Genomic DNA, 21,101 nt, shown 5'->3' with positions numbered 1-21,101 from the left:
TGCCATTGTCTGCCTCCACGCATTCTGCTGGGCTCTTTCAGTTTGGGTGGACTGCATGTGCTCAGAGCAAATTTCATCATGAGTGCATTTTTTTCACCTTATCATCTGTGTTAGCCTCTGGGACGGAGATGCTAGTCACAGTGTTGAAACATTTGCAGTTGCGGGAGGAAAAAAAGGGAGATTAAAACTGAAAGAGACACACTAGCCATTTAAAAGGAGGGGCTGATGTTTTCGGGTTAACGTGCAGCACAAACCCAACTAACCCCCCCACACCCAATTCTCTGTGCTGATTGCTTCACCCCTCCCCCCCCACCACATGGCTAACAGCGGGGATGATTTCTTTTCAGCCACAGGCAAACAGCCCAGCAGGAACGGCCACCTCTGAACGTCCCCTGAATAAAATTCCCCTATTTCAACCAGGTGACCAAGAATGATATCACTCTTCTGAGGATAACACAGAGACAAAGAATGGATGTTGCTTGAATGACAGCAAACACTAGGACCACATGCTGCCATGCTTTCTTATGCAATGATTCCAGACTACATGCTACTGGCCTGCCATGGTAAAGTGTTCTACCATGGAGGAAGCAATAAGGCTGCCCTCCCCAGAAACCTTTTACAAAGGCTTTGGGAGTACCTCCAGGACAGCTTCATTGAGATGTCCCTGGAGGATTTCCACTCCCTCCCCAGACATGTTAACAGACTTTTCCAGTAGCTGTACTGGCCGCAAATGCATCCCAAGTCTTCAGGGCAAAGTAATCATTAAACACGCTTGCTTTTAAACCGTGTATTATATTTACAAAGGTTCACTCACCACAGCTGCCTTCTCCGCCTTCAAGGTCCGGGAGCCTGGGTTGGGAGGGTACTGTTTCCAGGGTGATAAAGAGTTCCTGGCTGTCGAGGAGAACGGTTTCTCCGCTTGCCTGGTGTGCACTATCATCTTCCTCGCCCCAAAATCCTCATCCCTGTTGCGTGAGACTCCCTTGCAGGAGTCCACGTACAGGTGTGGGGTAGTTGTAGGGGCACCCCCTAGAATTGCATGCAGCTTATCATAGAAGCGGCATGTCTGGGGCTCTGACCCCGAGCAGGCGTTTGCCTCTTGGGTTTTTTGGTAGGCTTGCCTAAGCTCCTTAAGTTTCACACAGCACTTCTGTGGGTCCCTGTGATAGCCTCTGTCCTTCATGCCCTTTGGAGATTTTTTCAAATATTTTGGCATTTCGTCTTTTGGAACGGAGTTCTGATAGCACGGATTTGTCTCCCCATACAGCCATCAGATCCAGTACCTCCTGTTCCATCCATGCTGGAGCTCTTTTGCGATTCTAGGACTCCATGGTCACCTCTGCTGATGAGATCTGCACGGTCACCTGTGCTGATCAGCTTGCCACTCTGGCCAAGCAGGAAATGAAATTCAAAAGTTCGTGGGGCTTTTCCCGTCTACCTGGCCAGTGCATCCGAGTTGAGAGTGCTGTCCAGAATGGGCACAATGGAGCACTGTGGGATAGCTCCCAGAGGCCAATACTGTCAAATTGCGTACACACTAACCCAAATTCGACCCGGCGATGTCGATTTCAGCGCTAATCCCCTCGTTGGGGAGGAGTACAGAAATAGATTTTAAGAGCCCATTAAGTCGACAACAATGGCTTCGTTGTGTGGATGGGTGCAGGGTTAAATCGATCTAACTACTAAATTGGACCTAAACTCGTAGTGTAGACCAGGGCTAAGAGTGAGTAAGTAATTGCTGCTGCTGCTTCAAGTGGCCTCTACACATTCCCAGGGTAGAGATAGTCTGATAACCAGAACTATGGACACAGAATTCTAATTCAACTGTGACTGAAAAACTGCTCTACCAAATTGTGCATTGGACATGGATGCTAAAATTAAAGAAATAATATTTAGTGGATTTGTGTATCGAGCTCCAAGTTACAATTCAGCAGATTTCAGAGACATTTAAAGCATGACAAAGAGGCTGACTTAGTCCTAATGGAGCACTCCTTAACCCCCACAGGAAGAGGAACAGTCTAGCTTGTGTTCTCTTCAATACATAACCCTAACCCATCTGGAGAAGCACTGAGAAAAAAATAGCCTGACCCTTACAACTCTCTAAACGATATAAAGAGCTGTGAGGATTTTCTACAGCCTTTTTTTAAAATAATATGACAATGCTCTTTTAGAGTAATGTGTAGAGTCTCTATTCATCCAAGTACACATGAAAGCTGGGAAAGAATACTGGTAGAGAAACTGTTTGAGGGAAGTTAGTTACTGCTTTGGTCAGGAATATAGGACATGGACGAAGGATCATTTTGTGTTTGTGGAAAAAACTGTAAATGGTGCATTCACCATCAAAGCCTGCAGTTCACTTACTCTTCTGGGAAAACGTATTGCTATGATGAATACTATTTAATAGATTAAGAGAGAGCACTCACTAATAGTCCTCACTCAATTCATAAAACCAACCTTTGAACCTATCAGGGGTTCTCAACAAATTTTTTGGCAACCAACTCTTGCTGGTGGCTGCTCTGACAATTTTTCCTAAAATACTTAATTAACTTTAGGAAAAACAAATATGCACATATACATATCCAAATCGTTGTAATTTATATATGTAGGATTTTTTTTTTTTTTGCAGACAATAATAAAAATGTACTGTTGTTTCTATTCTTTACTGAACCTTAATAGAACCGAAACACAAATAAGGTGCTTTGCACCTTCTTGTCTTTTTTTAAATTGTTTCTTTTGCTTTTTTGGTTGTTTTGTTTAAGACTTGCTAGCTACTAAATCTGCTGTGAAATGTGGTATTAACAAACGTACAAATATCAGTTTTCCAAGCAAACTTACTTAGCCTTGACAAGCCCAGGGACAGAGAGGTAGGTACGGAGGGAGCAGGGGCCAGGGGCGATGGGACACTGGGGGGTGAGCTCAGGGCCAGAACCGACCACCACGCAGCCGGAGAACAAAGCCAGAAGTCCCATGGCTGGAGCTTGCCACCCACCATCCCAGGGCTGAAGCCTGACCTCACCATCCCAGGAAGGTGGAGAACTGACTGGCTGCCTGCTCCTCCAGCTTGTGTGTCTTCAGAGGGGAAACACTACCCCACACCAATACCAAGACTTCAAAGAGCAGATGGAGGTACCGTGCACAGTTTCTTAGTGCATAAGATTATATCCACAGAAAATCTGACACTCTTGAATATCCTGTTAGACTACAAGACAGATAACACAATAAAAACATTGCCATTCCTCCTGGACATAGTTCTACCTGGTTTGAAACCACTAAAGTAATTACTTCCTTCTTCAAAAACATATCTGAAAGACAGGTATGAAGCATTAAAAACCCCACCAGACACAGTCAGTTGGGCTGATAAAAGATCCTCCCAATGCTGAGAACACCAAGTAGCCTCAATATGTTAAGAAACCTGAAATCCCCAAAATCAATATGCTGGACTACCCCAAGTCACACACTGGAGAAAAATACCGTGCTTCGCTACCTGGACAGACATTGAAGTCTCAACAACCAAACTAAACACAAAACACACATCGAAATAGGGTCTGGCATATCAAAGCAGAAACTGACATGACAGGGTAGGAACCAGAGCACTGCGAAAAAATACCAAAGCCTCCTCCCTCAAAAAAAAGTACTGAAGCACTGCAGAGTATGTTGGAGCATTCAAGGTAATCTTCTCAAAAGGAATTTAGGCATTTGTACTAGATAAACAGACCTCAGTTCCTTAGCATAAGACTGGAAAAGTACGGATAAGTGTTATAAGGATACACGACCATCTCTAGAAGAACTGAAGTAATGTAGATGCACAGTCTAACAGGGAGTTAGTTCCTGCATCAACTATAGCTCAAGAAGAAACTAACTGAAGCTTTAGGAGAAAAGACTATAATAAAGAGGACATCCAGCTTACACTCTACACCAGTGGTTTTCAAACTGCAGGTCGCGACCCAGTACTGGGTGCGGAATGTAGGGCACTGGGTCGTGGCAGTTCTGGTCAGCACCACTGACTGGGCCATTAAAAGTCCCATCAGTGGTGCTGCCCGGCTAAGGCAGGCTAGTCCCTACCTGTTCTGACACCGCGCTGCCCCCCGAAAGCAGCCAGCAGCAGGTCCAGCTCCTAGGCAGGGGGGCCACGGGGCTCCGCACGCTGCCCTTGCCCCAAGCACCAACTCTGCACTCCCACTGGCCATGAACCAGCCAATGGGAGCTGAGGGGGTTGCCTGCGGGCAAGAGCTGCACGCCTCCGTCTAGGAGCTGGACCTGCTGCTGGCCACTTCCAGGGTGCAGCGTAGTCCGCGGTGCCAGGACAAGCAGGAAGCCTACCTTAGCACCCCTAGCTGCACCGCTGACTGAGAGCTGCCCGAGGTAAACCCATGCCCCAAACCCCTACCCCAGCCCTCAGCCCCCCACCCTTCCCAAACCCACAGCCCCTTCTTGCACCTCAAACCCCTCACCCCCGGCTCCACCCCAGAGCCTGCATCCCCAGCCCAGAGCCCTGACCCTCTCCCACACCCCAACTCCCTGCCACAGCCCTGAGTCCCAAACCTCCTGCCACGGCCCTGAGTCCCAAAACCCGGAGCCCCCTCCTGCACCCCAAACTCCTCATCCCCGGCCCCACCCCGCAGCCCTCACCCCTGCATCCCTACCTTCTGCTCCAGCCTGAGGCCCTCCCACACCCCAAACCCCTCATCCCCAGCTCTGCTGCATCGCAGGCATCAACAATTTTCTTCAACTGGGTCACCAGAAAAAAAAAAGTTTGAAAACCACTGCTCTGCACCACTACTGCTGCCCTTAAGGGTCACCAATCCTCATGACCTAAGGGAATTCTACCAGTTTCACACTGAGGAGCTAAAACCTGGAGCTAATCCTGCTGAAATGATATTCTTACTCAAGTATTATAAACCATATTTTACAGATGAGAAACTGAGGCAAAGTAAAGGTGACTTGCCCACGGGCAACAAAAATGATTAGGACTATTGAACAGCTTCCATATGAGGAGAGATTAAAAAGACTGGGACTGTTCAATTTAGGAAAGATGACTAAAGGCAGTTCTACTCTGCCACTTAAATCAATCTAAATTGCATCACTCAGGGGTGTGAAAAGGACACCCTGCTGTGTGATGCAACCTAAGCGCTGTCTACACTAGTACTACATCAGCAGGAGACACTCTCCCGTCGGCACAAAGCATCTTCACCAGACGTACTACAGCAGCACAGCTGCACCGATGTAGTGCTTCCAGTGTAGACCTGCCCTAAGGAAGGATATGACAAGAGGTCTATTAAATACGAATGGTACAGAGACAGTTAATAGGGAGTGTTATTTACACCTTCACATAACACAAGAACTAGGGGTCACCTGATGAAATTAATAGGCAGCAGGTTTAAAATAAACAAAAGGAAATATTTCTTCAAACAACGGACAGTCAACTTGTGTAACTCATTGCCATAGGATGATGTTAAGGCCAAAAATGTAACTGGATTAAAAAAAAAAAAAGAGAACTAGATAAATTCATGGAGGATAGGTCCATCAATGACTATTAGCCAAGATGGTCAGGGACACAACCCCATACCCCAGGTGTCCTACACCTCCAATTGCCAGAAGGTGGGACCGGACCACTCAACATTGCCCCTTTTCTGTTCATTCTCTCTGAAGCAGCTGGTATTGGCCACCATCAGAAGACGGGAAACTGGTCTATATGGACCATTGGTCGGACCCAGTATGGCCATTCTTATGTTCTTAACACAATACAGATCTCGAGTCCAATTCTTTAAATCATAAAACCACCTTTCTGTAACATACTAGGGTACAATCCAGACTAATGAACAGCTGTCACCCCTGCCCTGCAACTTTGGGTGCCTTACAATGCATTGCTGAAGGAATTCCTACTTGGGCTGCTCACAAACAACCTTCCAGCATGCAAGCCACAACCTGAGAGTGAGTGAGTGTGTAACTGCAACCTGCCAGCTACAGTTGGATTACTCTCAGGTTCTCATCAGCCTTGGTTATACTGCAGGATGACCCCAACACACTCCCAGTCTTAGATTTTCCCGCAGAAACATATGTCCTGTACTGTCCAGCCTGGGGCCTAGAGGAAGCTGGAGCCTGTGACCAAAGGAACCACAGAGGGCCTCTTTTTGAAGCCCTGTGGGTGGGAGATGGGGAGAAATAGGGTTGTTAAGAGCGGAAAAGAAACAGCGCCAAAAGTATAAGTATTCCCACAAAAAGATAACTTGTTGATTGCTTACAGCGTATTCTTCTGGTGTAACCTTGAGAACGTCGAATACCACTGCATCAAAGCTTTTCTTCAGTTCAGCAGAACCTTTGTCACTTAAGGATTCAGAGCTGCTACTCTTCTGTCAAAAATAAATAAAAAAAGAACATAGATACAGTTCTCTTTTCAAAACAAGAAGAAAAGGTTTATTTTCAAGTGTCTTTGTTCCAAGAAACATTTTTATACTGCAGATTACCCTTGTGTATGTAGCATATTAGGGCCTGACTGAAACCCCATTGAAACCAGAGAACATCAGTTGACTTCAGTGGGCTCCAGATGGAGGCTCACAATGCACAACATTTACACAGAGAGAATTGGCGTTTAATCTTCCTTACTCAAGGCAAAAAATGATTTCTACTAGTCTTAGATTTAAAAAATCACTGCAAAGGGTGAATAGATACAAAGACTGCTCAGGAAAGAGCTAACATTGAAATAAACTGGTAGTTGCAGGTAAGGACAGAGATGATATGTCAGCTATCCTACCTCCTTTCTTAAGCATTAAAATCACTGCAATTACAAAATAAATTTGATTTTTGTTTGGCTATTTAGACCTTTTGAAGTGATTGGGTTAGCAGACAACATGAAAGTAATAATTAATAAGACTGTAAATCAGTTTCTCTCAAATTTGAAAGGATACCAGAACTCCAAAAATTACTTACAATCACAGTTCTTTATATCAGATACGCAAACTATCCTAGTGGATGGAAACTGAAATGTTTCTCTCCTTTCCCTTCCTCAGCCCTCCCATTCCTTTATCTTTCTGGCTTTCTGCCTTTTTCTCCCATTCTCTCCTGATTTTTTTTTTGGGGGGGGGGGGAGCGGGGGGGGGAAGAATGTCAGTAAAATATATATAAAAAAAGATATACAAACTAGAAATGTAGTAGGGCAACCAAGCAACCTTAAATCTGCCCAGTAACATTCCTTTAAAAAAAAAACATTAGGATTAAACCTTGGTGTTTGTGGTCTTAGATTAAACAAATTTTTCAACATTAGGTGTTTTTTTCCTACCGCCTGATGCCATATTTTACATTGAGTCTTAACTGAATGTCCTGAATTTATAACACTTAGCTTGAGAATAATTACAACATCCCTGTCATTTTAACCTAAATACTGATTTGTACTCTCAATTTTAACTCCATTTTAATATAGTTTGTCTGGAAATCTTCTTGGGCTGTTGATTTTTAAAAAAAAATCATAACACTAAACAAAAGTCTCAAAGAGCTCTTACCACATATGTCTAGTGATTTGAAAATATGAAAAATCATCCTCTTAACTTCTATGGCTAGATTCACTGGTACACTCTAGCTGTTTTATGCCACTCTGGAGCAGTGCAAAGCAGCCAGCTTCATTTTTACCCTCCTCCCTATCTTCCAAATTGCTCCTTCCAGCCCCCTGCGCACACACAGTTCCTTCCCTCTGTCTCTCTGTTGAGTAGATTTGGTGCAACAGGTGGCTTTAGAGAAAAAATATTTAGGATTAATGATCATTTTTGCCACTGTTTTTCATAATTAAGTTTATCTATCAGAGGCTGGTGCATAAAATCTCCTTCAACAGAAACTCACAAAAAATTGCCCTTGGTAAAATAGCCACTATCTTACATTTGCAATGAGAGTGAAGCCAACCAAGCTTCCTCAGGGAAGATGATGGAGCCGTATGCTGTCAGGGGGCAGACACTCAGGACTTTTCTCTACAATAGATACTTCCCTCCCAAAACCCATTGCTGTGTGGATGCCATTATACTGGTATAGAAATGTTCATACTAGTATAGCTTATTCCCAGTTCAGGAAGCAAAATAAACTATACCAGTATAACTGCACCCATGCTAGGGTTTGTACCAGTATAACTATATTAGTAAAAATCAACTCCTAATCACAGGTTTACAGATAACTTCTAGGGGAGACCAGGCCTTAGTACCACTTTTCAGCGAACAGATGCCTCTCTCAAAATGACCACTGAGGGCAGCTGAGGCTTCAGTCCAAAACAGAACAGAGGGAGATGGCAGCCATTTTGTAAAGGGCAGTTTTTTGTGGAACTCTACAAAAGAAATTTGTTCTTCATCTCTACTGAAGAAGAAACTTTCAATTATGATTAAGACAGTGAAAAAAAGCCTATGAATACCAAAAACAATCTACAAATAACGTGGCTTATGCACAAGATTTCAGTAAATTTTAACTATGACACATTTGAAGAGCCTATTATTCCATTACTGAGATCATGAAAGAACAAAAGATCGGACAATGAGTGCTAAGTATTTCAAAGATCGTAACTTAATTTTTCACAGAATACTAATTTTAACTCAAACTAATGCATTTGCTTGCAAAATTCTCAGAAAACTCATTCTATACTCCCAGGGTAGTCAACTGGCATACTTCGAGCCAAATTCAAAACTAGAAAACGTTTCTGAACAGACCCTGAAATCTTTTTATTTACTCATCATTATTGTTAGGGGGGTTTTATTATTATTTTCTTCTCTGGAGTCTGGACCCTGACTATACCTTGTCCAAGAAATTTGGACCTTAACAAAAAATAATTGACTACCCCCTGCTATACTCAAACAGTAACTTTGGGGAGGATATATTGTATTTTTCATACACAACTATGAGGATGAATCCCTGCTTTATGTGTAAAACTCAGCTCAGCCTTAACTATCGGAAGCACAACTGGCATCTCCATAATTATTTGACAATGCCCAAGTGTGATAGGCACTTCACAGAAGAAACAGTAACATGGGCACTCTGACAACACTGCAGCCTAAATTTGAATGTGACATAAGAAGGGGAGTCATTGGGTGAAGCACAATCTGTAACCCACTAACACCCAGCTGCTTTTCACCCCACTCCTCCTTTCCTTCCCTCCCTATAACTGGAAGGGTATTAACTGACCACCTGAGCTTGAATGATCCCTTGAAACATCTGTTAATTACTTATGCTAAACAAGCTGTTCAAATATTTTATTTAGCAGAGACATTGAGGGCTTGTCTACTTTACAAAATTAGGTCAATTTAAGTTAGATCGACCTACAGCCACCACAGCAAATAAATCAGGGGCTGGTGTCCACACTAGCTTCCTTCTGCTGGTGCTCCACATCCTCACCAGGACTGTTTGCATCGATTATAATACGGTATTGTGGGGCACTGACAACAGCTTGGGGATCACAGCTGGAGTCCCCCTGCCCCAGGACTGACAGGCAGAGAAAAGTGAAATAGTAGCTATGAAACTGACAAGAATGTCAATTTCACAGCTGGTAGGCTCCCTGCTGTGAAATTGAGTCTGGCCCCTGGGCTGACAGCTTGGGCTGTCAGCCCTGGGGTGGGAGGCAGGGGGAGAAGCTCCCATTCTGAGCCCCATGCCGGGCGGACAGCTCGAGCCACAGGCATCGGGTGGGGTGGGGGGTGTGCAGCTGTAAGCCCAACACCTGGTTGACAGCTCGGACTGTCAGTGCAGGGGCAGAGCTTCAGCTGTCAGCCCCACATGAGGCTGACAGTCAGACGATGTAAGTAACGCAGTGTCCACATGGACACTATGTTGCCCTAACTACATCGACCTAAGCACTATGCCTCTCAGGGAGGTGGAGTTAAGTCAATGTAGTGGATGACTTATATCGGCGAGAGCACCACTGTGGTGTAGACACTGACAGAGTTAGGTCAATGTAAGCTGCCTTACGTCAACCTAACTCTATAGTGCAGACTGGGCCTGAGTTAGTTTTCCAGATCTAAAGAAGAGCTCAGGGTAAGCTTGAAAGCTTGTCCCTCTCACCAACAGAAATTGGTCCAGTAAAAGATATTACCTTCTCTGCCATGGAACCAGTTGTAAAGAACTATGAAGCAGAGGGGAGGAGGGCGAGTATTGGAGCACCCATAGGGGGACACATCTTGAAAAACCACAATTATTGCACAGGGTCAGTAACCTTCCCTTCTTCGAGTAGGTACTATGGGTGCTCCGCTCTAGGTGACTATCGAGCAGTACCCTCTACAGAGGGATGCGGCTTTGGAGTTGAGTCTAGGATCGAAGATAGGCCAGTAGAGCCAAATATGGCATCAGAAGCTCAGGCACGAGTGATAGCACAGTGTTCAGCAAACAAAGGAATGGATGTCCAAGTCATGGCTCTACATATTTCTGCAATGGGAAAGTACTTAAGAAAAGGCTATTAAAGAAGAGTGAGTAAATACTCTAGGGAAGCTGAAGATCATGAGATTGATAGCAGTAGGTAATGCAGCCAGATATCCACCTAGAGTGTCTTTGCTTGGAAGGCAGAGATCCCTTAGTTCTCTGCAATGGAGAGAAATAATCTGAGAGATTTCCTACAGGGGTTAGTCCTGTCTAAATCAGGAGGGCATTAGACTTTTACATCAAGTGTATGTAATGTAGCATCTCTTTTACACAAACCAGTGTGACTTAGGGAAGAAAACTGGAAGGTGAATAGGTTGACATGTGGAAGTCCGAAGATACCTTTGGCAGGAACTTGGGATATAGTCACTGCGTTAACCTTATTCTTAAAGGTTACTGTGAAGGGGGTGGGGGAGAGAGGAGAGGGATGCTATCAGACACCCTACCTTACCCACTCTTCAAGTAGTACTAATGGCTACTACAAATGCAGATTTCATAAACAGGTGTAAAAGGGAGCAGGCGGCCATAGGTTCAAAGGGAGGCCTCGTAAGACATCTGAATACCAAGCTGAGATCTCATGCCAACGTATGGCATCTGACTCGTGGGAAGAGGTTATCCAGTCCCTTGAGAAACCTCCTTGTTGTAGGATGAGCAAAGACAGAAAAACCTTCTACTGTATGATGGAAACCTGTAATGCTGCCAAATGCACTTTTACAGAGTTTAAAGATAATCCTTTCTTTTTTATCTCTACGATGTAATCTAGCACAAATGATAACAGAGGATGTAGGTGAAAGATGCTTTAAGTCACACCGGAGAGTTTGAATCTCATCCACTTTTGTGTATGTGTGTTACAAGTCAATTGTTTCCTGCTGTGTAACAGCACTCTACACCCTCAGAACAGACTCTTTCTAACCCTGCAAACAGTCTATCAGCCATGCCTGGAGCCAGAGAACCCTGAGGTTGAGGTGATGGATTTGACCAGCATCCTGACAGAGGAGATGAGGGATGGTCCAGAGAGTGATTGGTTGACAAACAATGAGCTGAGTGTTAGGAAACGTTGTTTATCTCAGCGTACATCTGAACTACGAGAACGGCTTTGGCTTTGTTTATCTTGAACAGTAGCTTGGATATCAGGGGAATCAGGAGAAATGCACACAGAAGGCTTGGAGTCCAACGAAAGAGAAAGGCTTCTGCCAGGGAGTTGTGACACAGACCGCCTCTCAAACAGGACTGGGAGCACTTCTTGTTCCTGGCTCTGGCGAGCAGGTCTATCTGTGGGATGTCCCAATATTGAAATATGTGGTGGAATATAGTGGGATCTAACTTCCCACTTTTGATCTTTTGAGGGTATCCGCTGTGATGTTTTGTACACCCAAAAGGTAAGCTGCAAAGATGTTGATCTGCACCAATTCCAAAGCCTTGCTGCTTTGGCACAGAGGGAAGGCAATCTCGCTCTCCCCTGACTGTTTGTGTAAAATATGCATGACATGTTGCCCATCATGATCTTTATGTATTTACCCAATCAGCAGGAGGAAATGGATACAGGCATTTCTGACTGCTTTGAGTTCCAGCAACTTGATGTGCAGGGTGGACTTGAGAGGAGACACCTTCCTCATATAGGTGAGCTCCCCATCCCAGTAGGGATGTATCCATTGTTACTACTGATGTTGGAGATGGTTGAGCAAAGACAACCCCTGCACAAACACTGTGAGGGTTATTCCACCAGTCAAGGGATTTTTTATTTATTTATTTATTTATTTTAAACACACTACCGAAGGCATGGAGAGTAGTTTGTTTAAACTGTATTTGCTTGGTGAATACACAGTTTGAGCCACCCTTGGAGGCAGTACATGTAAAGTCTTGCGTAATTTATTACTACGGTGCCAGGTACCATATGTCCCAAAAGCTGGAGACAATTTCTGGCCCATGTTTCAGGGCTGGCTTGGACTGCAGTGACTAAGTTGGCTAGGGTTATGAACCTGTGCAAAGGGAGAAATGCTTTGGCCATTACTGCATTGAGGTAAGCTCTATGAACTCCAAACCTTACACCAGGGTTAAGGTGGATTTTTGGATGTTTAATTGTAGTCCCAGTCTGAGAAATAGGTCTAAGGCCCTCTGAGTGACTGTTGAAGATTCGCTGAATGACCACCCTTTCAGCAGACAATTGTCGAGGTATGGGAAAATCAGAATTCCTTGTGCGCCAAGATGAGCGGCTACCACAAAAAGAACTTTTGAGAACACACGAGGGGCATGCAAAAGACCAAACAGAAGCATCCTGTATTCCAAGTGCTCTTGACCCAGAGTGCAATGTAGGACCTTTCTGTGGGAGGATGTACCACTATTTGGAAATAAGTGTCTTGAAGGTTGAGGGCCAAGAACCAGTCCCCTTGGGTCCAATGATGGAATTTATTGTTGCAAGAGATACCATTTTGAACTGCTGAATCTTTATGAATCTGTTGACTAATCTTGGATCTAGATTAGGTTTCCAACTGCCATTCTTTTTTGGAACCAGGAAGTACCTGGAATAAAATACTTTCTTCTGTGTTGCATGGTAACTGGTTCTACAGCATCCAGATTCGGGAAAGAGTAAGTTTCCTGTTGCAAAAGGTGCTCATAAGAGGGGTCCCTGAAGAGGGTCAGGGAAGAAGATTGGGATGGGGGGAGGGAAGTGAATAGAGTATCCTGTTGAAATGATCTCCCAACACCCACTTGTCCATAGTGATATGTTCCCAGTTCTGATGGAAATGAGGAAGATGGTCGCTGAAGCGAGGGAAACATGCAGACTGTTGCAGCAGATAAGAATGGGGATGGTAACTCAGCACCTCGACCAACCCATCAAAACTGGTGTTTCGAAGTCGTAGGTTGTAAGGTCAATGCCTGAAAAGTAGCTGGTCTCTTCTTCTGGAATCGTCTCTTATGCTGTGGTTCGTAATGTCTCTGGGAGGTGGGAAACAGGATGGAATGAGATCTCTATGCTGTCTGGAACTTACTGAACTTTCTTTTTTGTGCAGGGGTGTAAATTCCCAGACAGTGCAACGTGACTCTAGAGTTTAAGATATGCACGAATTCATCAGTTTTTTCCACAAACAACTCTGATCCATCAAATGGAAAGCCCTCAACTATATTTTGGACTTCCCTCGGAAAACCTGAGCGATGAAGCCAGGAGACCCTCCTCATGACTACCAGCATAGAGATACAAAGAGTGACAGTATTAGCAAGGCCTGTGGAGATGGTCTTGCGAGCAGTTGGCACTCTGCAATGATTGCCTGGACTTGCTCCCTCTGGTCTGTTGGAAGATGCTCAATAAAGGCATTCAACTTTGAATAGCTGACATGGCTGTATTTCACCATGAAGGCTTGATAACTGGCGATCCTAAATAGTAAGGTAGCTAATGAGTATGACTTACAGCCAAATAAATCAAGATGCTTTAAGTCTTTATCGTATGGAGTCGATTCAACATGGTGCTATCTGCCACGTTCATTCACAGTATCAACCACAATGAAAAAAAAGAACAGGAGCACTTGTGGCACATTAGAGACTAACAAATTTATTAGAGCATAAGCTTTCGTGGGCTACAGCCCACTTCATCGGATGCACAGAATGGAACATATAGTAAGAAAATTATATATATATATACACACATACATACATACATACATACATACACACACACACACACACACATACGAGGAAGTTGCCATACAAACTATAAGAGGGTAACTAATTAAGATGAGCTATTATCAGCAGGAGAAAAAAAAACTTTTGTAGTGATCATCAAGATGGCCCATTTAGACAGTTGACAAGAAGGTGTGAGGCTACTTAACATGGGGAAATAGATTCAATATGTGTAATGACCCAGCCACTCCAACTCTCTATTCAAACCCAAGTTAATGGTATCTAATTTGCATACTAATTCAAGCTCAGCAGTTCTCGTTGGAGTCTGTTTTTGAAGTTTTTTTGTTGAAGAATTGCCACTTTTAGGTCTGTAATCAAGTGACCAAAGAGATTGAAGTGTTCTACCACCGGTTTTTGAATGTTATGATTCCCGATATCAGATTTGTGTCCGGTTTGGCCAATGTACATGGCAGAGGGGCATTGCTGGCACATGATGGCATATATCACATTGGTAGATGTGCAGGTGAACCAGCCCCTGATGGCGTGGCTAATGTGATTAGGTCCTATGAGGGTGTCACTTGAATAAATATGTGGACAGAGTTGGCATCGGGCTTTGTTGTAAGGATAGGTTCCTGGGTTAGTGTTTTTGTTGTGTGGTTGCTGGAGAGTATTTGCTTCAGGTTGGGGGGCCGTCTGTAAGCAAGGAATGGCCTGTCTTCCAAGATCTGTGAAAGTGAGGGATCATTTTTCAGGATAGGTTGTAAATCTTTGATGATGCGCTGGAGAGGTTTTAGTTGGGGGCTGAAGGTGACAGCTAGTGGCACTCTTATTTTCTTTGTTGGACCTGTCCTGTAGTAGGTGACTTCTGTGTATTCTTCTGGCTCTGTCAATCTGTTTCTTCACTTCAGCAGGTGGGTATTGTAGTTTTAAGAATGCTTGATCGAGATCTTGTAGGTGTTTGTCTCTGTCTGAGGGACTGGAGCAAATACGGTTGTATCGTAGAGCTTGGCTGTAGGCAATGTAGACAATTGGGGGGAGGGATAGCTCAGTGGTTTGAGCATTGGCCTGCTAAACCCAGGGTTGTGAGTTCATTCCTTGAGGGGGCCATTTAGGGATCTGGGGCAAAAATTGGGGATTGGTCCTGCTTTGTGCAGGGGGTTGTACTAGATGACCTCCCGAGGTCCCTTCCAACCCTGATATTCTATGATTCTAATGGATCGTGTGGTGCGTCCTGGATGGAAGCTGGAGGCATGTAGCTAAGTATAGTGGTCAGTAGGTTTCCGGTATAGGGTGGTGTTTATGTTACCATCGCTTATTAGCACTGTAGTGTCCAGGAAATGGACCACTTGTGTGGACTGGTCTAGGCTGAGGTTGATGGTGGGATGGAAATTGTTGAAATCATGGTGGAATTCCTCAAGGGCTTCTTTTCCATAGGTCCAGATGATGAAGATGTCATCAATGTAGCGCACGTAGAGTAGGGGCATTAGAGGACGAGAGCTGAGGAAAACACACACACTTATCTCAGGCTTGTAATCAGAATGGCTGTTGGTGCAGGCATCTTAGTTGGCGCCGATGTCAGATTAATGTGCAACGCTCTCAGATGACTTAGACACCCTGTCTTTGGAGGAGTGATGCATCTCTTCTTTACTGGACAATGTCTCTTCAGGCTTGGAGCAGGGTTGGGGCTCTTTTTGGTCATGCCCTCATGGTGTGGCACCAACGCTAGCACCAATGATGACATCAGTTCCAGAGTTCTTGGTGTTGAGGCTAGTGCCAAGTTTAAGGAGCTGATGTTGGCATTGTCAGCTCCAGCGACTGCGTTGTAGCAACACATGCCAAAAGTAGTCTGTGTCAATTGATGGCATCTTATAAGAAGTGGAAGATTGGACAAATAACCAGGGAGGAGTATAAAAATATTGTTCAAGCATGCAGGAGTGAAATCAGGAAGGCCAAATCACGCTTGGACTTGCAGCAAGAGATGTTAAGAGTAACAAGAAGGGTTTCTTCAGGTATGTTAGCAACAAGAAGAAAGTCAAGGAAAGTGTGGGCCCCTTACTGAATGAGGGAGGCAACCTAGTGACAGAGGATATGGAAAAAGCTAATAAACTCAATGCTTTTTTTGCCTCTATCTTCACAAACAAGGTCAGCTCCCAGACGACTGCACTGGGCAGCACAGCATGGGGAGAAGATGACCAGCCCTCTATGGAGAAAGAAGTGGTTCAGAACTATTTAGAAAAGCTGGACGTGCACAAGTCCATTGGGCCCGATGCACTGTATCCGAGAGTGCTAAAGGAGTTGGCGGATGTGATTGCAGAGCCATTGGTCATTATCTTTGAAAACTCATGGGGATCGGGGGAGGTCCCGGACAACTGGAAAAAGGCTAATGTAGTGCCCATCTTTAAAAAAGGGAAGAAGGAGGATCCTGGGAACTACAGGCCAGTCAGCCTCACCTCAGTCCCTGGAAAAATCACGGAGCAGGTCCTCAAGGAATCAATTCTGAAGCACTTAGACGAGAGGAAAGTGATCAGGAACAGTCAGCATGGATTCACCAAGGGAAAGTCATGCCTGACTAATCTAATTGCCTTCTATGATGAGATAACTGGCTCTGCGGATGAGGGGAAAGCAGTGGACATGTTATTCCTTGACTTTAGCAAAGCTTTTGACACGGTCTCCCACAGTATTCTTGCCAGCAAGTTAAAGAAGTATGGGCTAGGTGAATGGACTATAAGGTGGATAGAAAGCTGGCTAGATTGTCGGGCTCAACGGGTAGTGATCAATGGCTCCATGTCTAGTTGGCAGCCAGTATCAAGTGGAGTGCCCCAAGGGTTGGTCCTGGGGCTGGTTTTGTTCAATATCTTCATTAATGATCTGGAGCATGGCGTGGATTGCACCCTCTGCAAGTTTGCAGATGACACTAAACTGGGAGGAGAGGTAGATACGCTGGAGGGTAGGGATAGGATACAGACGAACCTAGACAAATTAGAGGACTGGGCCAAAAGAAATCCGATGAGGTTCAACAAGGACAAGTGCAGAGTCCTGCACTCAGGACAGAAGACTCCCATGCACCACTACAGACTAGGGACCAAATGGCTAGGCAGCAGCTCTGCAGAAAAGGACCCAGATGGGCTTAGTCAGTGGCTATTTTATTGACCAAGGGGATGAATCTGTTGGAGGTCAGGCAGTGTTTAATATATTACCTAGCTCTTATACAGCACTTCTCATCAGTAGATCTCAAAGCACTTTCTAATCTGTAAAGTTTTTATTCTCACAACATCCCTGTGAGGTAGGGAAGTATTATTATCCCCATTCTACAGATAGGGAACTAAGGCAGACTGGCCAAGTGACTTGCCCAAGGTCACACAGGAAGTCTCTGGTGGAGCAGAGAATTGAACGCGGGTCTTCCAAGTCCGAAGCTAATCACTAAACCACCCTTGCTCTTTAAACTCTAAGGATTTAAACAGCATAGCAGTCAGGACAAGGCCCCTCACCCGTTGTGCGGGGTGAGTCTCTTTTTTGCAGAATTGTGCAAATTAAAGAAATTAGGGGACAAGGAGGGCAAAGATAAATTCTCTTTGGCAAAGTAGTCAAGAAAAGGAAGAGAGTTTGAAGCTCAGTAGAAGTAGTGGGCCAGACACTCACTGAGTCCCATCTCACTGACATGGAAGTAAGAGGAAACTGAAGTAGTGTTACAGTCACTCCACCCTTTATGCCCTTACACAAGAGAACGAGGAGGCACTGAGCAAATGATTAGCCTCAACAAACACTGCTATTCAAAAAAAAAATCCAATCTCATGTGCTTTAGACACATGTACACCTGCAGTGGAATCTATACTGACACATACTTGAAGTGTTTACTCCAAACCTTTGTGACAGCTTCTGACAGTAACACCAACATCCATGACCAGTACTGTCCTTGATCAGCCAGTCATCCAGACAGAGCTAAACATGAAAACCAGCAATGTGAAGACACATCACACACTGTGCCAAAAGTAGTACACACAAAGACACCAATAAGAATGGGGAGTGATGTTCTTCTAGAATTCTGAGCTTTGTGCAGTCAGTCACCTTGCTGTAGAAGTAGATATGTTCTCAACACACGCTCCCTCCCCGCACTCTTTGCCAGTTGGAATTTCACCAATTCCATTCCAGTTCTGAGTCTTCCTGATACTACGGTACCTAAAATCATACTTCAGGGAAGGACTGATTTGGAAAAATTTTATAAGACAGATCCTGGAGGCCCTCTAAACTACATTAAGGATTCATGAATCCACTACATTGACCCTAACTTCCCTTATATGTTATAGGGAGATGGGGTCCAAATAAAGCTCTTTGATAACATCACCATATCTTCTTGGTCCTCCTGTTCCTAGAAAGGACCAAGACTCATTGAATGAGAAACCTAAAAAAAAAGTGAGCGATTTCTGGATGGAAGTTAATCTCTAGTTCTCAGTGGAAGCACATGGGGTGTGTTATCTCTACTCATGTAACATCTATCTCTGAGGAAATATATTTATGGAGAACCTTATGATTCATCCTGATCATCCAGGAAGCAAGGGACATTTGTCTTGTCACCATCACATCCTAAGGTCTCCTGAAGATAAAAACAGGGTACTGAATAAGATATAACAAGCCCCTACCCTTAAACCAGAACCCACTACAAAGGTATGAGCCCATTTCCCAAGCACATAGCTCAGCAGCGTGAATGTCCTATGGCTTATCCACATGAAAAGTACTTCGTGTGTCTTTCTAACTGCTGTTAAATGAGAAAGGGCAGTCAAGTAACCCACCATAGGGTCTGCTGTATGTGCAACATACAGCCTATAACCAAAGGACCGAAGAAACAAGAGTCTATTTGAAGGCTCTGGAAAGGCCAGGGTGGGGGCACCAAGAGGACTGAGACAAGCAACAGGAAGAGAGATGCTCCACTATAAGCAAGACTACAGTGTGTGCTTCAGAGAGGCTCTAACACTCCACCTGTGGCACCCAGGCAGCGTGACAAAGCTTTGGAGAAGGCAACTGATATGAGGAGCATCATCAACAAAAGCGTGCCAAAGCCTCATCCATTTACTGAGCTTGAAATTATTTTCAAAAGTTAAGTATAAAATAAGAATTGGAACTGCATAAGGGTTTTCAATAAGACTCCTTTTACACACCAGGCACAGTTCGATAGAATAATCAGACACAACAAGAGCCGAAAAGCTCCTACCACATCTATAGAAACTGAGGAGGGGCACTTATTGCCTATGGTAAATCCACACAGGCTGATTCATGCTCCTGGCTGGTAAGCATTCTAAAAACTCAAAATTTTGAACTAAAATTAAATATGAGTTGTCAAATGTCAGAGACAACCCACAAAATAAGACCCTGATGCACAATGTATCTTTGTAGAAAGAAAAAAAGTCACTGTTTCAATTTGGGGGGAAGGGGGCAGTTTGTAACCCTATACATTTTATGGATTTAAATATCTGACGAACTAATAAGGAGCTGTAGGCTTGTAGTCCTTACCTCTGAAGCAGCAGCGACAATATTAACATTGCTCGACTGCCCGTTCGTTAGCTCCATGCTGCCCACACCATTGATCTTCTGCCCTACATTTACAGCAGCAGGGTAGTCACTTCATTTCCAAGGCAACAGAGTAATCATTCCTACAAGAAAATGAAAAGAAGTCAGAAATTGTATTCTTATAATAATGCTGCTTGTTTTCATTTCTGCACAGAAAAACTGTTTGGTAAAAAAAATATTTTGAGACAGTCGAAGCAATAAAATTATTTATTTATATATGAATGCTACTGATACAGTAAAGCAGGGGTGGCCAACCTGTGGCTCCGGAGCCACCTGCAGCTCTTCAGAAGTTAATATGCGGCTCCTTGTATAGGAACCGACTCCGGGGCTGGAGCTACAGGCGCCAACTTTTCAATGTGCCGGGGGGGTGCTCACTACTCAACCCCTGGCTCTGCCACAGGCCCTGCCCCCACTCCACCCCTTCCTGCCCTCTCCCCTGAGCCTGCTATGCCCTTGCTCCTCCCCCCCCAGAGCCTCCTGCATGCCACGAAACAGCTGATTGGGAGGTGTGGGGAGAGAGGAGGCGGCACTGATCAGCAGGGCTGCCAGTGGGCGGGAGACACTGGGAGCGGGGGGCTGCTGACGTATTATTGTGGCTCTTTGGCAATGTACATTGGTAAATTCTCGCTCCTTCTCCAGCTCAGGTTGGCCACCCCTGCAATAAAGGTTTGTTTTGTTTTCAATTTCATGAAATATTAGTGCCCCCTAGTGTTGAGAAACAGATCCTATCTTAGCTTTTATTGGTATCTACATTTGTATTTAATCAGAGTACAGATCAATTACATTTCCTGAATTTGCTATTTATGAATTATAACTTTAAAATATAAAAGTCAAGTCAGAAATGTGTCAGGGCTACAATTAACTGGAAAACAGACGGTTTAACGTAACTATAAACAATCCAATAAGACTTTCAACGTTTAATATTAAAACTGCAATAAAAGGCCACAAGAAAGACAAAAATAAAGTTAATCCATTCCATGGAATTTTTTCCAAAAACACAATAGTAAACATGTATAGATGAGTTTTAAATTACTTGCAGTAATCTTCATTAGTACATCTGACAAATATGTAATCCTAAAGAGCAAGAAACTGCAAGAACTAAAATTTAAATAATTCAACATGCCCAGGAGTAATCTGATAATTAAAAAGTCATTGCAGGAAAGAAAAAAAAATAAATGAGGAGGATTTGAAACACAGGCCACCATCCTGAGGCTTTCAAGATCTCTCTGCTCTCCACCAACCCTTGCCCGATCTATGCTGAGCTGGTCCACTGATGCAATTTAGAGCAGCCATGCAACTGCAAGTAGTTTAGACAGCAGCAACCTATCAATAGTGGTTACATGCCAACTCTGTTCACACATTATCAGTTGCACAAAAGCAATCAGTGATGTACTTGGATGGTCTCAACTCTGTCCAGTATAAACCCAATCACAGTAGCTACAATCCAAAGAACAATAATGAGGGACAAAATATATGTTTAATAAACATTTTATCAGCTTTTACAAAAAACAATACAAAAAAAAATGTTTAGTTTAAACATTTAGTTTAGT

The 21,101-nt window shown here is 44.1% G+C and overlaps 1 protein-coding gene across 7 annotated transcripts in view; it reads right to left on the bottom strand.

The window, feature by feature from the left end:
• Nucleotides 1-21,101, bottom strand: part of RALGPS2 (Ral GEF with PH domain and SH3 binding motif 2) — a 264,748-nt gene that overhangs the window by 206,940 nt on the left and 36,707 nt on the right. For all 7 annotated transcript variants that reach the window (XM_074961031.1, XM_074961026.1, XM_074961025.1 and 4 more), the window contains 2 exons: nucleotides 19,495-19,634; nucleotides 6,243-6,350 (listed from right to left, as the gene is read on the bottom strand). In XM_074961031.1, coding sequence (XP_074817132.1) covers nucleotides 6,243-6,350; nucleotides 19,495-19,551 — 165 coding nt within the window. In that variant the 5' untranslated portion in view covers nucleotides 19,552-19,634. The remainder of the gene's footprint in view (nucleotides 1-6,242; nucleotides 6,351-19,494; nucleotides 19,635-21,101) is intronic.

This window comes from Natator depressus, chromosome 8 (genome assembly GCF_965152275.1).
Source record: "Natator depressus isolate rNatDep1 chromosome 8, rNatDep2.hap1, whole genome shotgun sequence".
NCBI classification, from domain to species: domain Eukaryota; kingdom Metazoa; phylum Chordata; order Testudines; family Cheloniidae; genus Natator; species Natator depressus.
Note: the sequence above shows the minus strand (reverse complement) of the source record. Positions and strands in the feature narration are given on the sequence as shown.